The sequence below is a fragment of the Ictidomys tridecemlineatus genome, chromosome 10, assembly GCF_052094955.1.
Source record: "Ictidomys tridecemlineatus isolate mIctTri1 chromosome 10, mIctTri1.hap1, whole genome shotgun sequence".
Lineage (NCBI taxonomy): Eukaryota > Metazoa > Chordata > Mammalia > Rodentia > Sciuridae > Ictidomys > Ictidomys tridecemlineatus.
In genome coordinates this window covers 15,056,234-15,082,169 of record NC_135486.1, presented here as the reverse complement: position 1 = coordinate 15,082,169, position 25,936 = coordinate 15,056,234, and the positions used below count along the sequence as shown (strand labels likewise).

Here is a 25,936-nt window from a genome sequence, read left to right as displayed (position 1 = left end):
AGGGGGGCTGGGGATCTGGGAGGAACAGGCTCTGGGCAAAACCCTTCCATAGCTTTCAGTTAGTGCGATCTCATCTGAAAACCTGAGGTGTTTATGCATGGTAAGGGGTGGACAGGGAATGCTCAACTGCTAAAGAAATGTTTGAGAAATATCCCAATTTAGCAGCTCATTAAGTTGGCAATTAAGCCCGAGAGCCTCATCAGTCTGCTTACCTCACAAGCTAGCGCGCAGGAGGGGTGACTCTAGGCCGGAGCCTAGGCCTGGTCTGATTGCTGTGCCTCATGCCCAGGCCTGCAAGGTTCCCCAGTGCTCAGGGAGGCAGACCCAGGTGATGCTCCAGGATCTTACCTGCCTGGCCAGGGAAACCAGAGCCCCCATCAAGTGGGGGCTTAATCTTTGTCACAATCCTGCAGGATTCAGAGGATTTGCTTTTGTAAATAAGAGCAAGACACTCCACTAAGTACTGTACATATGAAATTTACTAAGTCCTTCTAGCAAAACCATAAGATAGTTGCTACTGTTATTCCCATTTTATCGATGGGAAAATGAGGCACTGAGAACTCGCCTACCCAGCTGGAAAGGCTGAGGCTGGGGATTTAACCCAGGCAAACTGGCTCCAGCATCTTTTCTCAGAAGCTTATACCAGACTCCTCTCATTTCACACAAGAGGAAGCTGAGGTCAGTTTCACGCCCAGGTTTTATCTGAGTAGAGATCCAAGCCCTTGATGTGACCAGCTTTGCCCCCTGAGCTATGGAGGGAGGAAAGAGGGTGGAAATGGAAACTCTCTCCATGTTAGGGTGGACCCGTGGGAGTGCTACCAGGACACCTGGCAGACGACATGCAGTGTGTTGGAACACCATCGGGACCTCATGAAGGTGAGCCGGGCCCCAGCCAAGGGGCGGGTGGACTGCGGGGAGACAGGGGAGGGGCTGTGCCCACAGAAGCCAGGCATCAGGAACAGGGACTGCTGCCTCCTAGCTGAAGAAGCGTCCTCCTTCTCTGCTGGCTGTAAGAGGGGCCAGTCAGGGGGTGGGGGGGTGGCAGGAAGGGAAGTGGTGAATCAGGAAGGAACCCGGAGCAGCTCGGGGTGGGGGGTGGGGGCTCCCTGCCTTCCACTCTCTAACTCAGCCTCCCATTTGGATGTGACATGATATTGTTGCTGCTGCGTGTGATTTGGGCAGCTTTCAACAACTGGGAGCAAGTTCAAGGTGGGATAAGGAGAGCACAGCTGCAGGACTTCAGAAAGCCAGGAGAAGGGAAGGCTGGGCCGAGAAAGGCAGAAGAGAGGTGCTGGAGCTGGTTTGGGCAGCCAGGCCCTCTGCTCCATCCTCTGCTCCATGGGTCCCCTCACTCCAGGGAAGGCCGCTGCAGCAGGGCACCACACACCTGCTGGCCAATGCTCTGTCAATCCCATTCATTGCTCCTCACAAAGCCTCAGGGCAGATGGTGTCTGATCCCTGCTTCCTTACCTGGTCAAAGGAAGCCCATGTACCTGAGGTCACACCGTGAGGGCCCAGTGAGCACTGATGGATGATAACTCCCATATTCCTGATTGGAGCCCGGGGCCTGCGTCTGGGGCCTGTGTGTGTCTGGGCTGCAGACTCAAGGACTGGCTGCCAGGTTAGAGTGAGCTATCCACAGCCAGCAGCACCGACAGTGTGCACAGAAAGCACCCGTCCCAGATCAATACCAACCCATCGATCCCACAGTGACAAGATGAAAATGGCACCGTCAGTGGCAAGAACCTGATGAACCAAGATGACAAACCATGAATTGGGCTCTCTCCCCTGACTCTGATGTAGAGCCCTCCTAGGCCCACACCACCATCAGCAAGCTGTGGTTCCCATCTGGGGAGAGCCTCCATCCCATCTCGGCCTGTCACTGTCTTCTCCTTGGGGAGCACCCCCTGGCCCCCTCACTCCACCAGCCACCCTGCTGAGCTTCCTTTCACTAGACATGGAGCTTTAAGGCTCCAGACCATCCTGGGGAGCCAACAGCGAGAGAAGTAGGGAGGCCAACTGGCTCCATCTATTAAGCCCACCCCCCTTGAAAGTGAGTAGAACTGATCTCCTTTCTGTCCACTTGTGGAACTCTTCACACACATTCTGACTCTTTCCTGATTTCCTGAGTCACCCTGACATGCTCCTCTGTGCTGGTCTCAGCCATAGAAATAAAAGACACACCATCTTTCTGCATAAGGATGAGTCAGTCAGGATAGGCTAAGATATGCTGAAGTGACAGGCATCCCTACATTCTCAGTGACATCACACAAACTTATTTCTCACACTCCATGCCAGCCTAGGGGGGTGGTCACCTGGAGGTCTGCTCTCCTTCTAGTCACAGATGCCTCAGAATCCATGACAAGAGGGAGGAATCAGGGGACCTTGCAGGTATTTCTTTTCTTTTCTTTTTTTTCCTATGAGCCAAGCACTCATCAAAAAAAAATTTGATGAGTTAACATCAGATTATTTATTTTGCTTACACAAAATAAGGACAAGGGAACTTCACAATTTCACCTGTTCTCCCCCGAATCCAGATTTCTCTTGGAGGACCAGATGTGACAGTTTGGTTTGATTGACTCCCCCATCCCCCCTTAAAAATAAGTCTTGGGCAGTGTGGGGTTATTTTCAGTCTCTGGGAGGGATCATCCGGTGTCTGAGGCCTGGGGATGGAGGCAAAGTCCCCAGCCACCCATCCAGGAGATGTCACTCTCAGTAGTGTCTGGTGTCCTGATCTTTGCTCACCCAGGATGACAGTGGGTAAGGAGCAGCAGGTCACAGGGGCCCCCTGACCCTCTGGGAGATAGAGCTCTCCCTGGGCGGACCCTGGGGCTGAGGGTCAACGGCCAGGGGAGAATCATGTCAATCATGTCCCCTGTGGTCCCTGAGGTCCTGGGGCAGGGATGCAGGAGGCAGCTAGTGTCATAAGACGTCCCCATCCCCAGCAAGGTTGGGCACCTGGCTAAGCGAGGAGAAAGTTGGTGTTCCTCCTCAGGGCCTGGCCCCTGAGCTTGGCACCGCCTGAAAGGGGAGGAAGTGACACCCAGGGGAAGGCTGGGAAGTGAGGCCAGCACCGTCACATTCAAGTTCAGGGTGCAACAGCTCAGTCTGCCCCCCAACAAGCCCCATACTCAGCTCCCCTTCATGGGCCACGTCCCTTCTGAGAGTCACGCCCTGCCCTTTATAGGCACAAGGACCCAGAAGTTCCAGGGACACGTCCATGTTTAGGCCCCCGGATCCGGAAGTTCCTCAGACATCCGTGTTTAGGCCCCCGGATCGGGATCCAGAAGTTTCAAAGGTGCACGTCCATGTTTAGGCATCCAGATCCGGAAATTCCTTGGGCGCACATCCCTGTTTAGACCATAGCATCCAGAAGTGCCTCAGGTGCACGTCCATGTTTAGGCCCCAGGATCTGGAATGCCTCAGGCATCCATGTTTAGGCCCCCAGATCCGGAAGTTCCTCAGGTGACGTCCATCTTTGGTCCCTCGGATCTGGAAGTGCCTCAGGCGTCCATGTTTAAGCCGCAGTATCCTCCTTGCAGTCATTTCTGAGCGCTGGTCATAGTTGTGGCCATTAAGCCTGGCTGCTGTTTTGTTGTCCAAATGACCGGGCTTCCTGGACACTCCCTCTTTCACTCTTGCCCAAAGCATGAGTCTGGACCAGAGAAACTCAGCCAGAAGCCCCAGCTGCTTCTGGCTGATGGGCAGAGGCTGGCTGACCATTTAGGTCACAGATGGTCCCCTGCCTTGGAGCAGAAGCTCGGAGCCGCTTCCCAATCCCCCTGAGCCTTCCCAGTTGTGGTGTGAGGCCAGTGCTCCTGGCATGGAGAAGAGATGTGTCAGAGAGACAGGCGCTCGGGGCTGTTTGGAGAGGTCTCTGAGCCACTGGGAGTTGACAAGGGTGGGGGCGGGACATACTGTCAGCCATTTTCTTCTCTGGGAGAGAAGAATTCAGTGGGGTTTGTCCAGCAAGGGGGAGAAATTCCTCAGCTAGTTAATAACCAGACCCGTTATTAAATGAGAAAATGTGCCACTTTCTTTTCTGGTGGTAAAAGAATAACAAAAGGAGGCAGACCACGCTCCTACTCCATCAGCACAGCTGGGCAGAGAAACCCACAAAGAGACTGAGAAGATCGGAGTCCACAGCCCCAGCTGGCTCCCAGATGTGGCTGCATGCTGCTGTGACCTTTGCCTATGAGGAGCATGACAAAAGTGACAGGTTCCCCCACAAGACACAGGCTGCTTTTCCAGGGCCCAAAAGGACTTGCGAGCCATTCTGCCTGCAGGGTGGCTGTGGGAGAGGTGCTCAGACCATCATCCCAGCCTTGGAACTTGGGGATTCTTTAACACTGCAGGACTCTGATCCAGAAAGAGTGGTGGGTGGGAGTGGGTGGTGGGCACCATCGCTCTCCAGATGCTGCCTTCAGGGGAAGGATCCTGAGTAAGAAGTGGCCCTTGTGAAGCTAAGGGACTGAATACTGGCCCTTTGTTTCTGCTGCACCATAGCTTTTCTCCCACTCACTCTGGGTGAGGGAGGGTTGCTTCTGGGTCAGCTGTGAAGAATGCTGTGTGATCAGCTCTATGTTTTCTGCAGCCCTGGAGGAAAGCAGCAGGCCTGATAGCACAGGATAATGAAGAATACACATCGAATTTCCGCTTGGCTCTGGAATGTGTATTCACGCCACTGAACAGGCCAGAGAGGGCTCAGAACCCACCCACTCGCTTCCTGCAACACCAACACAGCCCATTCTGCCTGGCGCTGCTCTCTTGCTTGGCTGTGTTATTGACATCTCTGGCCTGAAGAGGCTGCAGGTGGCCATAGTACCTCGTGTTTGCATGACCTTTCCCAAGCTCACGGAGCCCTTTTGCAGACATGATCTCATCTGAGCCCCATGAAGCAGGCAGGGAGAGCCGATATTCACGAGACACAGAAGGTTGTCCTTTCGGCTGACGCTCACAAAGTTTCTGCCATCTGTCAAGCCCTCCATAGGCACAATGCATGTGCTCAGTAATCCTACCACAGTCAAAAAGGCAGGTAAATTGTTAGACTTGAGTTGAGACTCAGGACAGATGAAGTAACTGTCCAACGTCATGTAGCTCAAGGGAGGCAGAGCCCAGATTTGAATCTGTGTTTGTATAGTGACATATCCCATGCTTTTTCCTCTGAGCATCCCTGTCACCTGACAGCCTAGTGACTACATGGTGCAGTTGGATCTAGAACTGATGCCCAGGGCTCTCCCTCAACTGTGATGGACAAACTGATGACCATTTGGAGATAACTGGGAAACGCTTTTCAAAGTCACTTAGCTAATGTCACAGACTCAGTCCTTCTCCTTCTCCCTAGAGGGTGACTGGTTGCATCCTCTCCAATGTCAACACACCTTCCATGACACCTGTGATCGGACAGCCCCAACATGAGACCCCCCAGCCCATTTACCAGAACAACAGCAACGTGCCCGCCAAGCCCACTGCAGGTAGGAGAATGTTGGTACAGTTCGTTTCAATCTTCAGAATCACTTAGAGGGCTCGCTAAAACACTCACAGCGGGGCCCGACCCAGAATTTGATTCAGTAGGCCTGGGAGAGGGAGGAGGATTTGTATTTTTAATAAGATAATGCTGATGCTACTGGTCCATGAACTGTGCTTTCAGAACTGTTAATAGAGAGCATCACCATTAGAGAGAGAGAGAGAGAGAGAGAGAGAGAGAGAGATGATGGTGTGCAATCTTCTTGTGCATTTAAATAGAATTACATTAACTAGAAATTAAATATACAAAAGGGAGCATTTTTCTCTGCCTCTGCCAGGGAGGTCGAAGGTCTTGCACAAGGTCACACGGTGAGGAAGTGGCAGGGACAGGATCCATACCCAGGCACTTTTAGTCACCTCATTAGACAGAGAACAAAGGCCACCAGCACTTACTGACCACCAAATACTGTGTGTCTGAACAGTGCGCAGAGCTTTCTATATGTTCTCATTCACCGCAGTGATTCTACCCACAGGTGCTATATCCCATTCACTAATACAAAACGGAGATTCACAGTACAGGTTGCTAATTGCCTATGGTCAAAGGGCTAGAGTTCATACTAAGTACTGTCAGGCTCTAAGGTACACACTCAAATTATTCTAGGCAATTCCAAGAGTCAGATACTACTGCTTTTCAAGCCTAGGGATCATAAGCTGTCATATTTTGGTCTATTATAAACTGGGTAATTTGCAAAGAGTCAGAATCTCAGTTTGCATTCAGCTACTTGTGGGAGCTCAGAAAAAATTTCTGGACTGGAGCCCAGAGAGATAATTGAATACCAGATCTCTCTCAGCCAGATGAGATTTGGGTGTTACTTACTGTCCAGTGGATAGAGCCTGTCCTAAGGATAGACTCACGACAAACCCAGCGAGGAAATGCTCACGATATAAAAATGAGAAAAGCCAATAGCACAAATACCCTTTAAAAACATAGCATCTGTTCACTTATGTCGAGACACCTGCAAACATACATTTTAAACATGGAGGAAAATCATCACTACACCAACATGTTAGTGGTGATTATCTCTGGAGGTGGGATTAGGGCTGCTTTTTGTTTCCCTCTTTATATATTTTCCTCTTCTGAGTTTTCCAAGTTTTCAAAAGGGTCATGACCATGACTAGGAAATAGATTCCAGTCTGTGGCTCACCATGCTTAGGCGTTGTGTTCACCTTGGGCTGTGATCAAGGAGATGGAACTTTTGTTGTGATCTTTCTGTTCTTTCTCTCCACCCTCCTTCTGCCTTCCGCTCCCAGCCCTACCCCCCACCCCCAGTGCACCCCTCCTGTTGACAGTGGGCCCCAGGTGTAAGTTGTGAGTGGTTCTCTCCCTCTGTCCCTGTCTGTCTTGCTCTCTCCCGTAGCCAAGATCTTGGGGAAGGTGGGAGAAAGCCTCAGCCGGATCTGCTGTGTCCGCCCACCCGTGGAGCGCTTCACCTTCGTAGGTAAGGGAGCCATGGTCTTCTTTTCCCGTCCTGTTTCCTTTGTCTCCTCCCTCCGGTCATCAGCAAATACCCACAAGCACCTACGCTCTGATCTGAATGTCTGGGTCCCTCTAAAATAGATAACATTGAAATTCTAACCCCCAAGGTGACAGTTTTAGGCAGAGGGGGCCTTTGGAAGGTGATTAGGCCCCAAGTGGAGCCCTCAGGAGTGAGATCTCTGCCCTCACCAAAGAGGCTCCATGGTGAGGATCCAGTGAGGGGTGCTGTTCATGAACCAAGAAACACGTCCTCACCCGTCACCACGTCGGCCAGCACCTTGATCTTGAACTCCCCAGCCTCCCGAATGGTGACAGATACACTTCTGTTTGAAGCCACCCAGTTCATGGCGTTTGTCATAGCAGCCTAAATAGACCAAGACAACTTATGGTCGGGTGACCATTTATAGAGCAATGGCTGGAAGAGGTGAGCAGGACTATTCCAGGCTCACGGTGCCAGTCTGTGATGGGATCCCAAAAGGCATGGCCCCCTGGTCTTGCTGCCTGGGCAGATTTCACGGCCTTTGCCCTCCTCCAGGCTGTGCTCATTCCTTATCCCACACCCCACAGAATGTGTCTGTCCACCTAAAGGGTTTTGATCAAGAAACTGTCCACAGGTCACAATCTGCCCCTGGCTGGCAGTGCCTGTCCTACAAGAGGCATGAGCTTTTCCCTTCAGCTCTGTCTTTTGCCTGTTCCCCCAAAGCTCCTCATGGAGGAGAGCATCAGAGTCCCTGGGACTTTCTTCTGTGAACCCTCAATTTAACTGCAGACCCTAAGCCCCGGACTTTGATCCCTTGGTTCTTGGGAGCTGACTTCCCCCATTTTTGAGGTTTCCAGTTTCAGGCATGATGAAAAAGAACTCAGGAGGCGGGGAGGCACGGGTGAGAAAGCGTCACGCCAGAGGCTCTGCTTTCACATCTTGCTTTGTGCTGTCACTACGCTCTGCCACACAAAAATGACAATGTCCCCAAGTTTCCTGGCTCTTTAAACCAGGTAGCCCTCAAGGAGGAGGGCAGCCTCCTGTGACTCCAAAGCTGTCCCCCTGAGTTTTGAGGCTATTGGTTTGGGGAAGCCTCCGTAAGATACTGCGCGTGTGCGGGCACCTTCTCATCAATGGTTCCCCAGGAAGGGGTCTCGCTCTGAAAATCCCAGAAATATGAAGTCCTGCTCGGGGAATGGAAGGACACGCTCCCTGTCCATTGTGGGCCAGCCTGGGCCCCACTCTCTCCTCAGATGCCCCTGTGCAAGGAGGCACGGTCCCCCCATCCCATCCCAGATGCTCCTATCCAAGGGGGTCTCCCTCCCTGATGTCTCTGTGCCCCTCTTTCTTTCCTCCTCAGATGAGAACGCCAATCTGGGCACCGTGATGCGGTACGAGGAGATAGGTGAGTGGGGGTGCAAAAATGGGGCAGTGGGGCCACCTGCATCCACGCGTGGCACCGTGGGCAGGACAGAGACTTGCAGGGTTCGCAGCAGGATCTGTTCTCTAAAGAGTGCTCTTTCCCAGGCTGAGATCCCATTCTTACGTAGCTTCCCTTCAACATCTCCTGCCCAGACGCAGGCCAGTCCCCTGGAGGTAGGACTGGATCAAGTGGCAGTTTTCCTTCAGAGCCTCCCCTCCCTCATCTAAAAGAATGAGAGTTGAGCTTTGTGCCAGCGGAAGGGACCTTTCTCTTGACCACAGACACTGCATACGATCAGGCCCAAGAGTCACCTGCCTTCCATATCAGAGGTTTTTAGTGCTTGAAGGCAGAGAAAGGAGGGGTGGCAATCACCTCTTCAGCCTCCCTGCAGCCCTGGGCTGGGCGAAGGCACCCCCCTGTCTCTGTGAGGCCCTGTGCCCAACCCAAAGCCAGAGCAGGTAGAGGGCAGTTGCACGGAGCTGCCAGGATGAGAAGGAACCTGTAAGTCAGAAAGTCACTCAGCAAACTGAAATCTCTCCAGGGTTCCACGGTAGGAGACACAATGAGGGTCCAAGTGCCTGAGCTGGGGAAGGGGGCAGTCAGTGGAGCTGGAGCTGGTAGAGGTCTCAGGTGACAGGGAGGGACAGTGACAACAGGGATGCCTGGATCTCTGGAATGAGAGGACACTGAATGTCCAACAAACACATCCAGTCTTAAACTTCCAGCTGAAAAGATTTTTTTAGACATCTTCTGCTGCTGCTCTGCTCTCTCAGGGCCTAAGTGACAGCTCCTACCATGGTCCTGAAGCCTGGGGATGTACCTGAGACCCTCCGGGATCTCCTAAGAGGGCCAGGAGTTGTGACATCATTTCAAGGTGCTTCTCTGGGTCTTGCTCTCTGATCAGATACACACTGGTGTGCCTGAGTTGGCTCATATTGGCTTGCTTGAACCATGTGAAAAATTTTAAGGAATTTTGCAAAACAATTATTAAACAGAATCGTTACTAAAAAATTAAGTTATAATAACTTACGGTTAAATAAATTGTGTTAAAAACAAAGATAATGAATACTCCTCACTTCCTAATTATCTTACTATGTTTTAATATCTTTTACTCATCCATACATCACAGTCTCAGGCTGCAGGAAGGAGCACCTGGCTTCCTTGGGTGCTCCCCTAAATAAGCAGGGGAGCTTGGCTCCAGGTTTGAGAGCCCCAGAGCATCCCAAGGCAGAGATGGGAGTGAAGATGTTCTACCTCCCTGCAGCACCCGGGCTCTGTATTGGGCCATCCTGCCCAGCTCAGGGAGATGCCCCTCCCCTTCAGAGGGCACCATGGCTGTGGGTGCATGTGTACACAGTGCCCTGCCGTTGCCCTGTGCCTTCACTTACATTAGCTCACAGTAGCCCTGTGAAAGGCAGAGGTCGCCAGGCCCAAGTGCATATCTTCTCACTCCCAGCTGCATGGTGAGCCTGTAGTCACTGCCTGTAGATGGAGCTGGAGATGGGTCCTTAACGCTCTGGCCACCCACCCACCTCTGCTCCCTGAGAGAGAAGGGGTCTGCCAGTATCTGACAGGAAGGCCGTAGGGGAGGAAGAACTCTTAGGTTCTGAGAAAGGAGAGCTGTGTCCACTACTGTCAGATGGACTCAAGGTGTGGCCCAGGTAGCCATTGCTTTGGGGTGCCCTGAGAGCCGGGATGGGCCACAGGGCCTGGTCTGCACATAGCTGGGATTCCTGGGCAGGGAGTGTGGAGGGAGAGGTCTCATCCTGGCTCCTGGTCCTGGATCAGGGTGAACTGGGGAAGGAGGCAGGGTTCAGCAGAGCAAGAAGGGAGCCACCCTGCCTCGGGCCCTGGGACTCACAAGTCCCGCTTTTTAAAATCCTCTTGCACACTTCACAAGGAAAAGCCATCTTCCAGCTCCTTCAGCACCTGTGATCCCATTTCCACATTCCTAACAGCAGGCTGCTCCTCCAGGGCTGCCCCAGGCCAGGGGCTCCTGGGCAGGAAACTGGAGGCTCTTCCAATAAACCGGGAGAAATCACTGCTGCCCTCCAGTGGTTGCACATGGGACTTCAAGTCCTGCCAGGGCTGCCTGTAGGTGACCTGCAAGAAAAGACAAAGACCTCACTCTAACTATTTGGTGCTTTGACTCATGAAAATATCACACATTATACTTGGGTGAGAACGTGAGTCCCTGTCTTGGGAATAGGAAGATTCATTTTCATGGCTGTAAGCAGGGTTTTCAACCTTGGCACTACCGATGTTTGGGAAAGACAATTCTGTGTTGCAGGAGTTGTCCTGGGCACTGTAGGGTATTCAGCAGCGTCCCAGGTCTCTATCCACTACATGAGAGGAGCAAACTCCTCTCCTTCCAAATCTCGACCACCAAAGATGTTTCCAGACACTACCAAATTGCTCTTGGCGATTGTAAAATTGCCCCCAGCTAAGAAGCACTGACGTAGGGAAAGCCAAGACCAGTACATACTCTGGATATGGCCACTGAACTGAACCATCAGGCAGCCAGAGTTTCAGAGCCTCTGGTTTTCAACAGAGAACTGACTTGGAACTCTGCATGGCTCCAGGGAACAGCAGATTCCAGGGATGCACCCATCTGGATCTTCTCTGCAATACCAAGCCCGGTCACCTCCACAGTGGGGGTAGATGGGCCAGCAAGTCCATGTGATGACATGGATGGGGAGATGCCACCAACTGGGCAAGCATTTCCCCAGGCACCCCGTGCTGCAAGAGCGGAAGTACCATAGATAGGCACCAAGGCAGGTGGGGGAAGCTCCAGGCAGCCTGCGTGGCCTCTGCGTCAGCTCGTTGTTGGCTCATTCACTCGCCAAGTCTGAGCGCCTACTGCATTCCAGTCACTCTATCAGGAAATATAAAAAATTAATTAAGGTTCCTGCACATAACTGTTCACTAGATTGCAGTACACAGGGAAAATGCAGGAATATTGAGGAGTTAAGATTCTAGCCCTCAGTGAGGTCCGCAGACTGCGCAGACCCTGGGACAATGAGATGCCATGCTGGCACCATCTGTTGTCAGCCAAGCAGCCTTCCACCTGCTTCGGAACCATCTGGACACCTGTCCTTATCTAGCTGTGGGGTCTAAGGAAGGCAGAGCCCTCAGCAGGAGAGCTCATTAGACAAGAGGCCTGATAGCCTGGGCTTTTTTTTTTTTTTTCTTTTCTTTTTAAATACTTCAGGATTGAACCCAGGGGCACTTAACCACTGAACCACATCCCCAGCCCTTTTTATTTTGAGATGGGGTCTTGCTAAGTTGCTTAGGGCCTTGCTAAGTTGCTGAGGCTAGCTTTGAACTTGAGATTCTCCTGCCTCAGCCTCCTGAGTCACTGGGATTCCAAGAGTGCACCACCTCAAGCAGCAAGCTTGGCCTCTTGACATGAGAGTCTGGGCTGCCTGGGACCCATGAGCAAACACCATCCTGAGCCACATCCTGGGCAGAGGGCTTTCCCCCACGGTGTTACAAGATTCCCTGGATTCTTCTTTCCCCATGGCTCAGTTTACTGCCTGTTTAAAAATGACAGTGGGTCTCACGGGGAGAATGCAGAGTGGGCTTAATGAGGGAAGGAAAACAACTGAGAAGCAGGAAGTCAGGGTGCTGGGAAGAGCCTGGGGAGGGGAGGGGAGGGGGCCTCAGCCTCACTGTCTCCAGCCTATTGCTGATGACAGTGGCCATGCCTGTTGCTGGCCCAGTCTCTGCTAGGTCTCTTGGGGTGACCAGCCATTCTGGTTTAGCCCAGAAAGACCTGTGCTCTGGGCGGTAGGGACAGTGGGCCACCCTTGTGCTCCACTCTCCCCATGTGAGTAATTTCCTTGGGAGACAAGGGTGACCTGTAAATGAGCCCCAGCAGGAGGGAGGTTCCTGCACTGCTATACCCTGGCACGGGCTGCTGGGAGCCCTGGGCTGTGCAGCCCCCAGGGCCAGAGTGCGGGACGTCTGGGTTCATGAAGGAGGAAGGCAAAGCGGAGTACTCCCAGGCCTTCTCTTACTCCCTCTGCCAACTTTGCTCCCTCCTCAGAGCTGCGGATCTTGCTGCTGTGTGGCAGTGACCTGCTGGAGTCCTTCTGCATCCCAGGGCTCTGGAACGAGGCAGATGTGAGTAGCAGGTTCTGGGGCCCCACATACCTGGGATGGGGAGGAGACACTTGACTTTGGTCTTCCCTCCTCCAACTAGAAACGCTTGCCTCCCCTGAGCTCCCAAGAGGGCGATCCATGCACATCCCTATGGAAGAAAATTCTCACCCACCCCATGCTAAGCTGCTCCTTGGGGTTGTTCCCATGAAACTCCTGGGGAAAAACATGGTGTTCAGAACACCAGGCTCCAAGTGGGGCTTAGGGTGTGTGTAAGCGGGGGTGGGAAAGGAAGGATCAAAAAAATCCCTTTGCCCTTTGGAGATTGTAGTGTGTGTTTTATTTTCCTTTGATTCCTTCTGAAGAGGTCGTAAAATGCACCCCCTAGAATACCACTGATGAGAGAAAAGGGGTCAAGAGGGGAGATGATAATGGTAAAAGGTCAGGAGGATCCTCTGGCAATTGACTTGGAAAGAAGCCGTTAAACTTACCCCACTTAGAAGCTCTTGTGGAGATAGCTTAACACCAGCCTGATTCATAAATTCCTCCCTTCTCACATGAACTCCTTTTTTCTCTTTCTCCTTAATTTGTCTGGTAGCCTGAGCCCAGGCTAGCTCCCAACCTCCAGCCCCAAGCAAATGGAATTACCAGGGCGGCAATTCCAGACTTTGTGTTTTTTTAAATGAACTTGCTGTGCTGTGTAAATCCTCCAGCTCCTCTGGTGAGGGAACCCATGAGGCCCCCGTGGCCCACAGCTCAGATGCCAATCACAGAAATGATGAGTTTTGCAGGAATGGTTAATTAACGAGATAGCCAAATCTGAGGAGCAGGAGCCCCAAGTCTGAAAGAGTGTAGGGTATTTACAGAGTAAAGAAGCAAGGTGGTGTGAGGCATGGTGACATCTTGGCCCTGTGGTGTCAAAAGGTCACCCAGTGGACATCCATGCAAGCCCACGTGGAGGGTCGGTGGGTTCAAATGGCTTGGGCTACCTATGAAAACCATGTAGACAACCCTTTCTACATCAGAGGTGTCATTCATAGCAAAGCTATTAGGAGTGGACTGTTTAGCCTAGGATCTCTGAAACTGGTGATAGATGTCAGTAAGTAAAACAAGTGGAGCCGGGGGGCTCATTCGGGGGTTCCCTAGGAATCACCCAGATCCTCAGTTATTTTTTATATCTGTTAAATCTATGGAATGTTATTGACAGCATTTTGAAATTTTAAAGAAATATGGGCTGGGGCTGGGGCTCAGCGCTAGAGCGCTCGCCTAGCACGTGTGAGGCCCTGGGTTCCATCTTCAGCACCACATAAAAAATTTAAAAAATAAAGGTATTGTGTCCAACTACAACTAAAAAATAAAATATTTTTAAAAATAGACAATACAATCCCTGCCCCCAAGTCTTAGGAGGCATGACATATACATATGAAATCTCTTCCTGTACATTTATGTATCTCTGGAGAAAGAGACAGAGAGGCAACCTTCAGGATCAGACTCAATATCAGCTCTACTCCACCACAGCTCATGACAAAATATATTCTGAGCTTCAGTTTTTCCCATCTCTAATAATCATAGGCATAATAATAGTACCTGCCTTGTATAGTTTTGGAAGTCTTAAATGACAGGGTCTATTTAAAGTGCCCAGCCCAGCACATGTCACCTAGCTGTTCAAGCTGAAGGGCACTGATGCTAATCTACACAGGGGTGGGATAGCCAAGAGAGGCGGGAGGGTTCTAGGGAAGCCGATGATAGTCCTTTCACCTCCACCCTGGAACAATTTCCTGCAGGTGAAATTTTAAACCTCCTTTGAGTTTTGGATTAAGTGGCTTAATTAGTTTCACTTTCTCCCTACTTCACAAGGTACTGTGAAAGCAATCAGCAGACCAAGTTCTGTGCAAGTTCTCAGCAAGGTCCTGCCATGAATCAAGGCAGAGCTGGGCAATGCCCATGGGGCCCCGTGCCAAGGGGAGGCTGGCTCTCATGGAGGAATCTAGAAGGAGGCACTGGGCAGCCTGGACTGCAGCCTAAAGGAACCCTGGAGCTATTTGCTAAGAGTGACCTGTGGGAGCCTCCATGGCAGGCACAGGCAGGCTTCCTGGATACCAAAAATAAACTGGGCCCTGGCTGAGTGGCCTGTCTCTGTCTGCCCTCCAGTTGGATTGCTGCTGATGTGGTTCTCTTACTTGCCTCTGTAGCGGTGGGTGCTCTTGGTGTTGATGGAGCCCAGATTTGAGGACCAGGAGTAAAAGCCCGGGTCTCTCCTCTTCTGGTCGGTCCCCAGTGCTGAGACCAGGGTTGAGTGGTTAATATGGAAAATCAGAGAAACTAATAGCTGTTGATTTTCTAGGAATGTGACAGTGAAGGTGGAGAGTCCTCACCTCTTCCAATGTGTCCCCACTCTGTCACTTGGCCGGGTCCCAATCCCAACTTTCTTGCCTTTCTGGATTCCTAAGGAAAATCCTAGAATTTCAGCCCCTCATGGTTGCTTGTACAAAAAGAGAAGGGGTCTTCCTATCTCATTCCCAATCCCCAGTCTGAGTTGGGTGATTCTGGAGCACCCTGTGGAAGCCGGGAATGGATAAGATAGTGAACCGACAACAAGGTAGGTGATCACCTCGTCCCAGTTTTAAAACTGGAAGTCCTGGAGGTGGGGTGCAGGTCAACGGTAGAGCACTAGCCTCTCATGGGTTGATCCCCAGCTCTGCAAAAATAAAACAAAGCAAAACTGAAAGTCTTACATTCTTAAAACTCCCTCAATGTTGGGCCAAGTTGGATGGTTGGTCACCCTGGAGACCTAAGACATCCAGTTTGGCTGCTCAGAGGGCACAAATGCCCCTCTATCTGTCCTGTCCAGGGTGGTGAGAATTCGGTGTACTACAGCAGCAGCAGAAGGATCTGGATCAAGCAGCCCCTCACAGCGGGCCAGGGAGGACTTTCAGCCTCCAGCAGACCTGCATCCACTCCCCACCTGCCAGCCAATCGCTCATCCCCCTGACTCACCCACAGCCAATCCGTGGGGTCCTTAGAATCTCATTGCATCTGAGATAGAGGGAAAAAATATCCAAGGAGCCGTTTCCTTACATAATGTGTGTGAGTGACTCTCAGCCTGCAATTGAGGTGTGCCAAAAATATCACATTCAATTCATTTAAGTCAAGTTAAAATTCCATTCCAAGTCCCTGCGCTCAAGGATGGTAGAGGTTTTGTCTCATTCATGACTGATTAGCAGACGGGAGAGGCTCTTGGGGGACCTGAATGTGAGGACAGTCCTTCAGGCTCATTCACCAAGGACACCACCTCTCCCCTGTGGTAGCCTTTGTGGCTACTTGAGGGTGAGGGGGCTCCTCCCATGCCCACCAGGCTGTTCTCATGGGGGCTTTGCCCTCCGGGTGCTGTTGGGTGGGAGACTTCTTCCAACTCCAGCCTCTTCCTGTTGTGACAAAGTTGCGGGGTGGGCAGCAGAACCTCTTCTTCCTTCTTTCTATCCTGAAAGAATCTTCCCTGTCTCTCTCCTCTCCTCGGGACACCTAATGAAATTTCTCCAGTGAATTTAAAGCCATTGACTTCAAAATATTTTTATCCTACAATTCCTCTTTCAGAGCCTCCGGCTCTCTGCTAGAAATAGGGGTAGGGCTAGGCCACCCTGTCCTTATTTGGGAAAGTTGGAGCTCAACCCTCTTCCTTTCAAGGAACCTCTTTCTAGACGCTCCAGGGTGAGCCCTGCTTACACTATGAGCGAGTTCCGCCGCCATCAGGGGCTCCCCCGGAAGTGGCCCATTTTAAAGGATCTCGATTTCTCACCATGAGATTCTCGGGAATGAGATAGGTGAGAGCTGCTTGGGATTCATTCATCCCTCCTTCACCCTGTTATCAGAACACATGCTCTCCTTGCCTGGGGCCCACATGATACCTGTTGACCACAGACCTCTGCTCAGAGACCAGGAGCCCAAAGCCCTTCATCTGCCATGGCTGGGAACAGGACAGCAGGGAGAAGAGCACAAGGCCCCCCGAGCACTTTCCAGCATCTTGTGTCTTCTGCCGGATTCTCAGAAACAAGGCAGAGGAGAAGCCCCTGGCTCAAACAGGTCTGGGGGGGGGGGGGGGAACGGGAGCCCTGCATCCTCTGTAAAGAAGGCTGAAAGACAGAGGGCCTTCTTTTCACCCAGGCTGAGGACCAGCTGCAATGGCCTCTTGGATGGCAGCATTGCCAGGGCCTCTCCCAGCCTCTCCCTGAGTCAGGTTTGCCCTCTCTGTTGCCTTGGCTTCTTGAACCAAAGCTCTCCATCCAGAAATCTGATTTCACAAGGAAAGGGACACTCCACCCCCTCCAGGCACATTCCTTATGGCATGTCCCATTAGTCACAAAGATCCATGAGCCCACAGTGAATTCTGACCTTCGCTGACCAGCGACACACCCTTCCCCTTACATTCCACGGGGAGAAAATGCCATACATATTCATCGAGTTTCTTTCAAGGGGAATACAAAGGAGCTCCTGTGTGGCCCTGTAATGGACATTTTTATTCTTGATTTCTGATGGAAATCCAGACCCAGGATCAGGCTCAGATCAGGACCCAGTCCGATATGCCATCCCATCTGGGTTCTTTATTAGAGAACTAGTCTCCCACAAGAGCCCTGATCCTGGCTTCCTGCACCCTCACAAGCACCCAAGCAGGTCTCCAGGCATGGTCAGGAACTGTGGGGAATCAAGACCCAGAGCCGTGGGGTCAGCCAGGACTGATTCACGAAGCAGAAAACGTTTACACTCACTCCCTCCCGACATAAAACCTTCAGGGTGAGGACCTGATGCCCCAGCTGCTTTGTCCACCATATTATAATGGAAGGCAGGAAAATTAATTCTAATTTTAATATTTCTTCTTTCCATCAGTCCTTCAACATACAAACATATATTTGCCCTGGAGGCCCATGCTGTCTAAAACTACCTTTTTATTATATCTTTCCTTTATAGAGCATGAAATAAAACATGAAAAATTTATAAGAGTTCCCAAATCCAGTCAGCATTTAATAACTGTTGGCTGTCTTTCATTCATTCATTCATTCATTCATTCATTTTAAAATATTTGCTGAACACCTACCTACTAAGTGACAGGCACTGTTTTAGAAATGGAGTAACAGAGGAAAACAAAACAAAGTTTTTGACCATGGACTTTACTTCCTAATGGGAGACAGAGACAATAAACAATTTGTATCTCATGGGTTATCTCATTTAAGAGCACTTTGGTGAAATGGAGTCTCTATTCCTGTTTTAGAGATATGGAAACTGAGGTTTAAATGGATCATGACTTGTCCAAGAGCATACAGCTATAAAGTTCTGGCCGGTTGAAATAGGGTTGTCTTTATTGGCCTTACTTGGAAAGGTGTGGACTTTTGAGGAAGCAGGCAAAAACCATTAAGTGTACCGATCACCTGTATTAGCTGGTCCCAAGGGTATTTGTGTTTTAAATAAGCAAGCCTCAATATTTATCCCAAAGGAGTGAAACTCTCCAAGTGGAACATCAGGCACCAGAAATCAGCTAGTGAGGGAATTGATTTTTTCCCCTTTCTCTTTTTGCACTCCTTAAAGACATTCCACAGGTTGGTTCTAATTGGCTGCACCTTACATTTTTCCAGCCAACCCATCAGGGGCTAACTGCTTCCTACATCCATCAGCTATGGGAGAACAACCAAAGAAAATAAACAGAGGAAGAGCCTCAGGCATTAGCCACTCCACAAGAAATCCCAGGGCCCCTAGATAAATGGAGCAAAGACAAACATTCAGTGATTCAGGCTCAGATGGTTTTGATCAGACAGCCCAGCTCCGGTGGGGAGGCCTGATGGACTCTTCCATCCCAGGGATTAGGCTCCCCTCCCACTGATAAGCCCACTGCTGAATTCACAGGCTGGGGGAGGAGCCTCAGCTCCTGCCTGGGGGATTCTGGTTGTTCTCATGTGAAAGATGCAGTTGGTTTTCAGGCCTTTGAGTCTGGAAACCCCTGCCTTCCCACACTCCCAAACTGGCAGTGGGAGTGCGGGTGATTTCCTGTGGGAAGCCCGTCGTCGGAAGGCTCCTCCTTGCATTTGCATTGAGAGCATCCTTGAGCAAAGTAGGCCCCGCCAGCCAACCTTCCCACCAGAGAAGTGCGGGGGCCAGAACAGCTCCGGGCCTCTCCACTGCAGTGGATGGAGGTGGATGGAGCAGCTGCTTCCAAGCTCCCCACATGCGGGCGGCTTCTGGAAGCTCTCTCTGTGCCTCCTTTCTTAATCCACTCAGAAGAATGCACCCTTGTATACTGTAGGGGGTGATGTGGAGCAATGAACTGAGAGAACTCACTGTAGGGTAAGCTAGTAGAAAAAAGTAAGATCAAATAAGATCGAGTACTATTGTCAAATTGTAATATTTTTCAACACATTAAAATATGATTTTGGGGGGTATTTTGGATTGAACCCAGGGGCACTTAACCACTAAGCCACATTCCCCCAGCCCATTTTATATTTTATGTAGAGACAGGGTCTCGCTGAGTTGCTTAGGGCCTTGCTAAGTTGCTAAGGCTGGCTTTGAACTTGCAATCCTCCTGCCTCAGCCTCCCAAGTCGCTGGGATTATAGGTGTGGGCCACAGCCCCTGGCTTAAAATATGAATCTTCTCAATGGATCCAGAAGAGGCATGAAGTAATGGAAAGTGTCCTTAAGGGAGATCAGAGTGGGTTCAAATTCACTTAGTAGCTGCAGCTTAGACACATCACCGCAACTCACTGACTCTTGTGTTGTTTTTTTTTTCATCATGAAATGAGAATGGAGACACACGTCTCAGAAGACAGAGGTTATGTTATAAGGACAAAGGGACAATTAATGAAGCTCCTAGTATTGTGTCTGGCTCATGGTTGATATTTTAATAAATGCTTCCTCCTCTCACTGATGGCCCATGTTCACCCCTGACCATCCCTTCTCTGGAGATGACCCACAAGTGGGCCCAAGGCTCTGTATCTTGAAAAGAGAGAAGTGTTTGGGAGAGAAGGCCAGGATTCTGAACCCTGATCTAAGAATGATGATCTTACCAGGTAGACTTGCCAGGGCAAGTCAATGTATCTTAGATTCTCTTGAACCCTGTTTAAAACACTCAAATGGTTTCTCTCTGCAATAGGAACAAGATCCCATCTTCATTGTGATCTGGTCCTTGTTTATTTATTCTGCCTCTCTGTGCTCCAGTTTTCCCATCCCAGGGCTTTTGCAGAATGGTGGCCTCTTCCCCAGATAGCCCTGGGGCCCAGTCCTTTCTCATTTCTCATTGCAATTTAAAGGCCCACGCCAGTAATCCCAGTGGCTCAGGAGGCTGAGGCAGGAGGATCAAAGCCAGCCTCAGCAAAAACAAGGTGCTAAGCAACTCAGTGAGACCTTGTCTCTAGAAATAAAACACAAAATAGGACTGGGGATGGGGCTCAGTGGTCAAGTGCCCCATAGTTCAATCCCCCTTACCAAAAAAAAAAAAGGCCATTTTATTCTGTATCAATATTGTACTAATATCTGCCAAATGTTTTCTTTTTTAATATATCTGTTTATTATTGCTTCCCAATCAAAGGTAAGGTCCACGAGTGAGTGCCTGTATTGTTCACCAACACCAGAACAGTGCCCAGCTCACCAATACAAATTTACCACATACTCAGTACAGATTTGCTGAATGAAAAAAATGACGGGGTACCGGGGACGACTCCATTGGAGGAGCTCAGCCCACAGGATAATCTGTCGCCAGTGCCGCCTGTGGCCCAGGTTTTTGCCAGTTACCTATAATCCATTAGCCACCACAAGATATTAGTCACCAATGGAAGGTAACTTGCCCCATCCTTCATCACAGTAGATACAACTGAAAATGACCTTTTACTTAATGTCACCCACTAGATAGTGATCTAGCCTAGAGAGGAAGTCATTTCTACCTTGCCCATCCTTGCACCCCTAGTGTCCAGGAAGGTGCCTGGCTAAGGCTACAGGGAATCTACCCACCCAAAGCATCCCTGAAGCTCGGCAGGGCAGGCCTTGGAATCCCGCCTCTTGGAGTCACAATGGGAACCCCACATTCCTCCTAAAGATTTGCTGCCTGGGCGAGTGTCCTCTCTCCCAAGGCCAAGTTGCTTCCTGCCTCAACATGTCTCATATCCTTCCTTCAGATTCCCCACATTTGGAGAAGCAGGGTCTGCCCCTCCCACTTCCTCTCCTCCCTGCCATCCCTATCTCCCCTGGGAAACCTTTGACCAGAAGAAAAGATATGATCAAAGCTGTGCCTGAGCAGGAAGTCCAAGCAGGATGAATGGCACAGCCCCCCACCCCTGAGGCTGACGCAGGCCAGGCCTAAACTGAGAGGGCCATTGTGTGCAGCACAGAGAGAAGACCATGCCCTGGGCCTGCCCACCCAGGTCAGGCAGTTCGAGGGCACATGGGCCGGGAACGGGGTTTGCCAGCCGGGAGGGCCTTGCTGCATTGACTGCTCCTTCACCTCCCCAACCCCAAGGGCAAGACCCACGAGAACTCTCCAGGTCTGCAGGAGGTGCTGGGGCAAGAGCTCAGATCCAGGGACTACACACCCTGGGCTTCCTGGGGTCAGATGTCTGCCCTGACCATTCTTCAAGGGTCAGGGGATTCTCTTGCTGGAATTCCCAGAGATGCTGAGGAACTTGTCCTTACATGTCGCTCATTTTCACCTTATCCCCGAGTCAAGCCAGAGTGTTAGTAGTAACAGCAGTTAGGCCACCGGTTGTGTGTGCACCCCACAGGCAGGTGTGCAGCTGAAGGATTAGGGATGGATTTCAAAATCCCTGGGGTGAGGTCTGGAGAATCTGTTTTGTTGTTCATTTTATTTTTGCACAAATAAGACTTCTTGTCGGTATCAAAATTCTGAATTTCAAACAGATGCTTGGGCTGCTGGCTCATGTCCATTGGCTTGTTCAATCTCAGCTGCTGTCTCATCTCCAGGAATTTTTCCAGAACTACTACCTTCACCATGAGGCTCCGTGAGTTTTCTGCTTCAAACGGGGCTTCCTTAGCATTTGTACTTTTCTAACAAAGACATCATGAAGAAGATGTTGCGGACGTTAAGAGATTGGCAAGCCTTTTCTTAGTCTTTCCCAATGTTTTCTGGATTCTTTTTATTGACCCCTTCTTAGGCATTTGTCTGTACTCCTCTGGTCATGAATCCCATCATCTCCAGGATCTTCTGAGCAGGCCAAAGCATAAGAGGTTTTCTGTACATGATTGTTGGCTGATTTTTCTTTTCTTTTTCTTTTTTCTTTTGTCAGTCCTGGGGACAGAACCCAGGGCCTCATGCATGCTAAATAAGTGCTCTACCACTGAGCTACACCCTTAGCCCAGGCTATATTTTTAAGTACTATAACAACACAGAGCTGATGAAGCAAATAACCTTCATAGTTTTGACATCAATGGTAGCTTCAATTATGGTCTGCCACTTTTTGACCATGGGGCACATTTTGTCCCCAGTAAGATCCATGCTAATGAAAATGAGTTAGGCAGCTTTTGCTATAAACACTCTCAATAATTAGCTTGAATTTTCTACATGCATCATCATCATTGTGCAGATCAATAAGGCTCACTTCAAACACAGAACCCCTGAGGCCATCAGATGCTATTTTGGTTCCTTGAATCCTTATGACTAGTGCTTTTCCAGTGTTTCTTAGATCGGACATAGCGGGTGCCATCATACCAATCTTTCTTAGAAAATGGATCCAGCACTTTCTTCTTGGCTTCACTTTTGCTGCCTCCTCTAAGGCATCTGTTCTGGCCAACCACTGTGGTGCTGCTCAGAGACCCAAAACTATGAAAATGAAACTCTCATGAGAATTTAGACCTATGGGATGGGTGCACAAGGGGTGCAAGTCTAAATAGTGTGGCCATTTGCCCAAAAGGTGGTATTTAAGTGAAGGGCTTTGAGCCAAGAAGGAGTAGAATTTGACTTATATTTTAATGTTATCAGTCTGGATGTTGGAAATAGACTGTGAAAGGCAAGAGAATAATGGGAAGACCAGAACAATTCAAGTGAGAGGCAATAGAGTTGCATTAAGGTGCTATTACTGAAAACTTGATAGTTTAAAGCAATGCCTAGTTATCATCTTCTAGTTCGGAAGCCAGAAGTGTGAAATAGGTTTCAAAGAGCCCAAACTGAGTATTGGTGAGACTGCACTCCCTCCAGAGGCTCTAAGGACAATCCATTTGACTTTCACAGAGCTTCATTTGTGGCATTCCTTAACTCGGGCCCCTTCCTCCATCTTCAAGTACAATGGTGTAGCATCTTCAAAACTCTCTCTGCCCCATGTTCACATTATCTTCTCCTGTGTCACAGGAGATACTTATTATTTATTGCCCTTAGGGGCTGCCCATATGACTCAGGATAATCTCAAGATTCTTGGTTAAATCACATCTGCAAAGTCTCTGTTGCTATATAAGGTCATAGGTTCCAGAGATTAGGACCTGGGTGTCTTTGGGGGTCATTATTCAGCTACCAGAGGAGATTTGGAACAGAGTAGAAGTGAGGAATGAGCAGTTTTACATTTTGTTTCAAGATAGAGTTAATTGGATTATATTAGGGACTGAACGTAGGATGTGGGAGAAAGAGGAAATAAGGAAAATGCCAAGGTCTTTGCTCTGAGCAATTATAAGAAATGAAAAGTTCTCTAGGAAAAGCATTTCTTTGGGGAGAGCTGTCTATTTACTTGTGTTAGCAGGCCCACAGGCTCAGGGGCGTATGAAGTTTGAGATACCCCAGCCAAGTGGCATGTTGCGAAGACAGCAGCTGTCACATGAGTCTCAAGTTCAGGAAAGAAGTCTACGCTGGAAATATTAATTCAAGAGCCTTTAGTGTGTCTCTAAAGCTTTGAAATGGAATGAAATCATTAAGGGTGTGAGTGTTGATAGAAAAAGAAAGAGGGCCAAGGACTGAGGTCTGGTGGAGTCCAGTGATTCAAGGTCAGAGGGAGGAGGAGGAATCAACACAGGGAGGCCAAAAAGGAGCTGCCAGGAAGAGGAGGAGGATGCTCAGGAGAGGGCGGTGGTGTCTGGAGGCCTGGTGAAGACAGAGGTGGGGGTGGAACAGATCTCTAAGCCCCCGAGGAGGTGGGCCTCAATGAGGGCACCTTTCACCCACCCTAGCACCTAGCGCCCCTGTTCCTCCAGCATGAAATTGAAGCCCATGCCCCACTGTCTGGCCGAAGGAGCAGGCTTGCAGCCCTGCAGAGAAGCTGCTAAAACCTAGGGGTCTTTTTCATGAACCCTGTCTCCCTCGCCCATCTGTGACTCCTAGGGGCAAGTCTGCCACCTGTTTCTAGAAATGAGAAACATCTCAGGCAGCTAGGTCTCCATCTGCTTGCCACCCACAGAGCATCCTGGCACAATTATTCATTGGGTGTCAGGTCATTAGGTCCTGAGTGGAGAGAAGTAGCTGGGCGGGTGTCACGTACAGGGCGAATTCCCCCAGGAGGACTCAATGCCATCCTGAGCTGTTATCTCTGAGCTTTAAACTGAAATGCTCACTTTAAGTAGTCCCATTATCACACGCACCGTTTATCGAACATCTACGCAGCTCTCAGAATCAGTAGGAAGGCAGATCCTACATCATGCAACCTACACCCCATCATCTCGAAACACCTACCTAAGCAGGCAGTTTAGGAACCTCCAGGTATGTCCTTTGGATGGATGCTGTCTCTTCTCTCCTCCCCTCTCTCCCCTCCCTCTTCTCTCTTTTCTGTCTCTTTGCCATGCCAGTTTTTCCAGAGTTTTAATTCAGTAAGTAAACCACGGACTCTCGAATCTGGTTGCACACTGCAATCACCTGGAGATTTCTAAAAATACTGACCCTGGTCCAATTCTGAGAGATTCTAGTTTATTCTCTGGGGTGTGAGCTGTGCATGGGGATTTTTTAAAGTTCCTCAGATGTCTCTAATGTGCAGCGAAGTTTGAGAATCAGTTACTACATAGTGAATCCCAGTGTGGTATTCTAAAAGCAATGGCAAGAGAAGCTGAAGCCCCCTCCAACTCCCTGCCCCGGCTCTCCCTAACATTCCTGGCCTATAGGACAAAAGATCTGACGCCAATTTACCCGATCTGAATACCTCCAACAGATGCAGTGTGTGGTAGGATGCTCTGTATCTTCCAACTGGGAGAGGTGGCAGGGCTCTGATATTCCGCACCTCACTGGTAACTTCTCTCCACAGCTTCCCTCCTCGGGTACTCAAAGCCTTATTTCAGCAACATCAAAGTTCCAGTTGCAATTCTAGGTCCAGTTGTGAGCAATGGGGAAAGCCACCAAAAGTGGATAGAAAAAATCCAAGGATATGGGCACACACACACACCATCCCATAAATCAGTCCTACAAATGGAAATCAGTGGGTAGGAAGATCTTCTAGCAGAGGAGAATGGGTTATGATGTTCCAGAATGTCTGGTTTTGTGGTTTGAAGAATTACAGGGGGAAATCTGGGTCTCTTCCCGTCAGAGCAGATCTTGCTCAATAAGCTACACTGCCTAGAAGCAACTTGTGTCCTCATCCCCTCCACCATCTGGGATCCATAATTGGCAAGATCTAAACAGTAATACGCTAATCCAAGTCTGTCAAATGCCATCATGTCCAGGCTCTTTGAAAATAAAAATTGGCACCAATTTCCAGGAAGCCTCTTGGTAATATGTTTCAAGACCTTGAAATAGGTCCAGTTCATTTCCTTTTATGCAATTATCTTATTCCTTATCCTAAGGAAATAATCAGAGATGTGATAAAAGATTTATGTATAACGATCTTCATCAAAGTGTTATGTACAATTGCAAAAAAAGAATCAGAAGTAACTGTATACTTCCCACAATTTAGGGCTGGTTTCATATACCATGGAGTGTCTTGCTGCAGCAGACAATGAAATATATAGATTGTTAAAACTTGTTTTCAAATAATTTTTATTCATGTGAGGAAATGCTCACAATATAATACTACATGAAAAAATGCAGATAAAATGACTAATTTTGCATGAGAATACCACTGTGGATATAGACACCTGCCTGTAGAGAGGGAAACACTAGGCAGAAATACACTAACATGTTAACAGTAACCACCTAGATATCTCATTCCCCCCCTGCCCCCGCCACCCTGGATCTTCTAAGATTGTATTGCATCCATAGTCAGAAACACAAAGTAAAAATATTATTATTTTTTCAATGAAAGGAGGGTTTATTTCTTATTAAGTGATTCTACTATAGTGATCTCAGAAGTGACCCCAGTAATAGTCATGACCATCTTGTCTCTGTATGTGTGCACACAGTGATACCGCCTCTGCTTGGGCTGCCCTGGGTCCACAGCAGCTTTCAAATGGGTAGGCAAGAGGGGTGCTCTAGTCCCTCTCCTGAGCCCAGCTGAGGACTGACAGCTCCTTGCTGGACATAGGGTGTCTACTGGGTGA

The 25,936-nt window shown here is 49.7% G+C and overlaps 1 protein-coding gene and 1 pseudogene across 1 annotated transcript in view; one reads left to right on the top strand and one right to left on the bottom strand.

Moving 5' to 3' along the window:
* Nmnat2 (nicotinamide nucleotide adenylyltransferase 2) overlaps positions 1 to 25,936 on the top strand; it is a 142,192-nt gene that overhangs the window by 110,734 nt on the left and 5,522 nt on the right. The window contains exons 4-8 of the mRNA XM_005319713.4: positions 798 to 876; positions 5,345 to 5,474; positions 6,885 to 6,965; positions 8,344 to 8,388; positions 12,455 to 12,531. Of these exons, the coding sequence (XP_005319770.1) occupies positions 798 to 876; positions 5,345 to 5,474; positions 6,885 to 6,965; positions 8,344 to 8,388; positions 12,455 to 12,531 (412 nt within the window). The remainder of the gene's footprint in view (positions 1 to 797; positions 877 to 5,344; positions 5,475 to 6,884; positions 6,966 to 8,343; positions 8,389 to 12,454; positions 12,532 to 25,936) is intronic.
* LOC144367234 (small ribosomal subunit protein eS1 pseudogene) lies at positions 18,929 to 24,069 on the bottom strand (annotated as a pseudogene).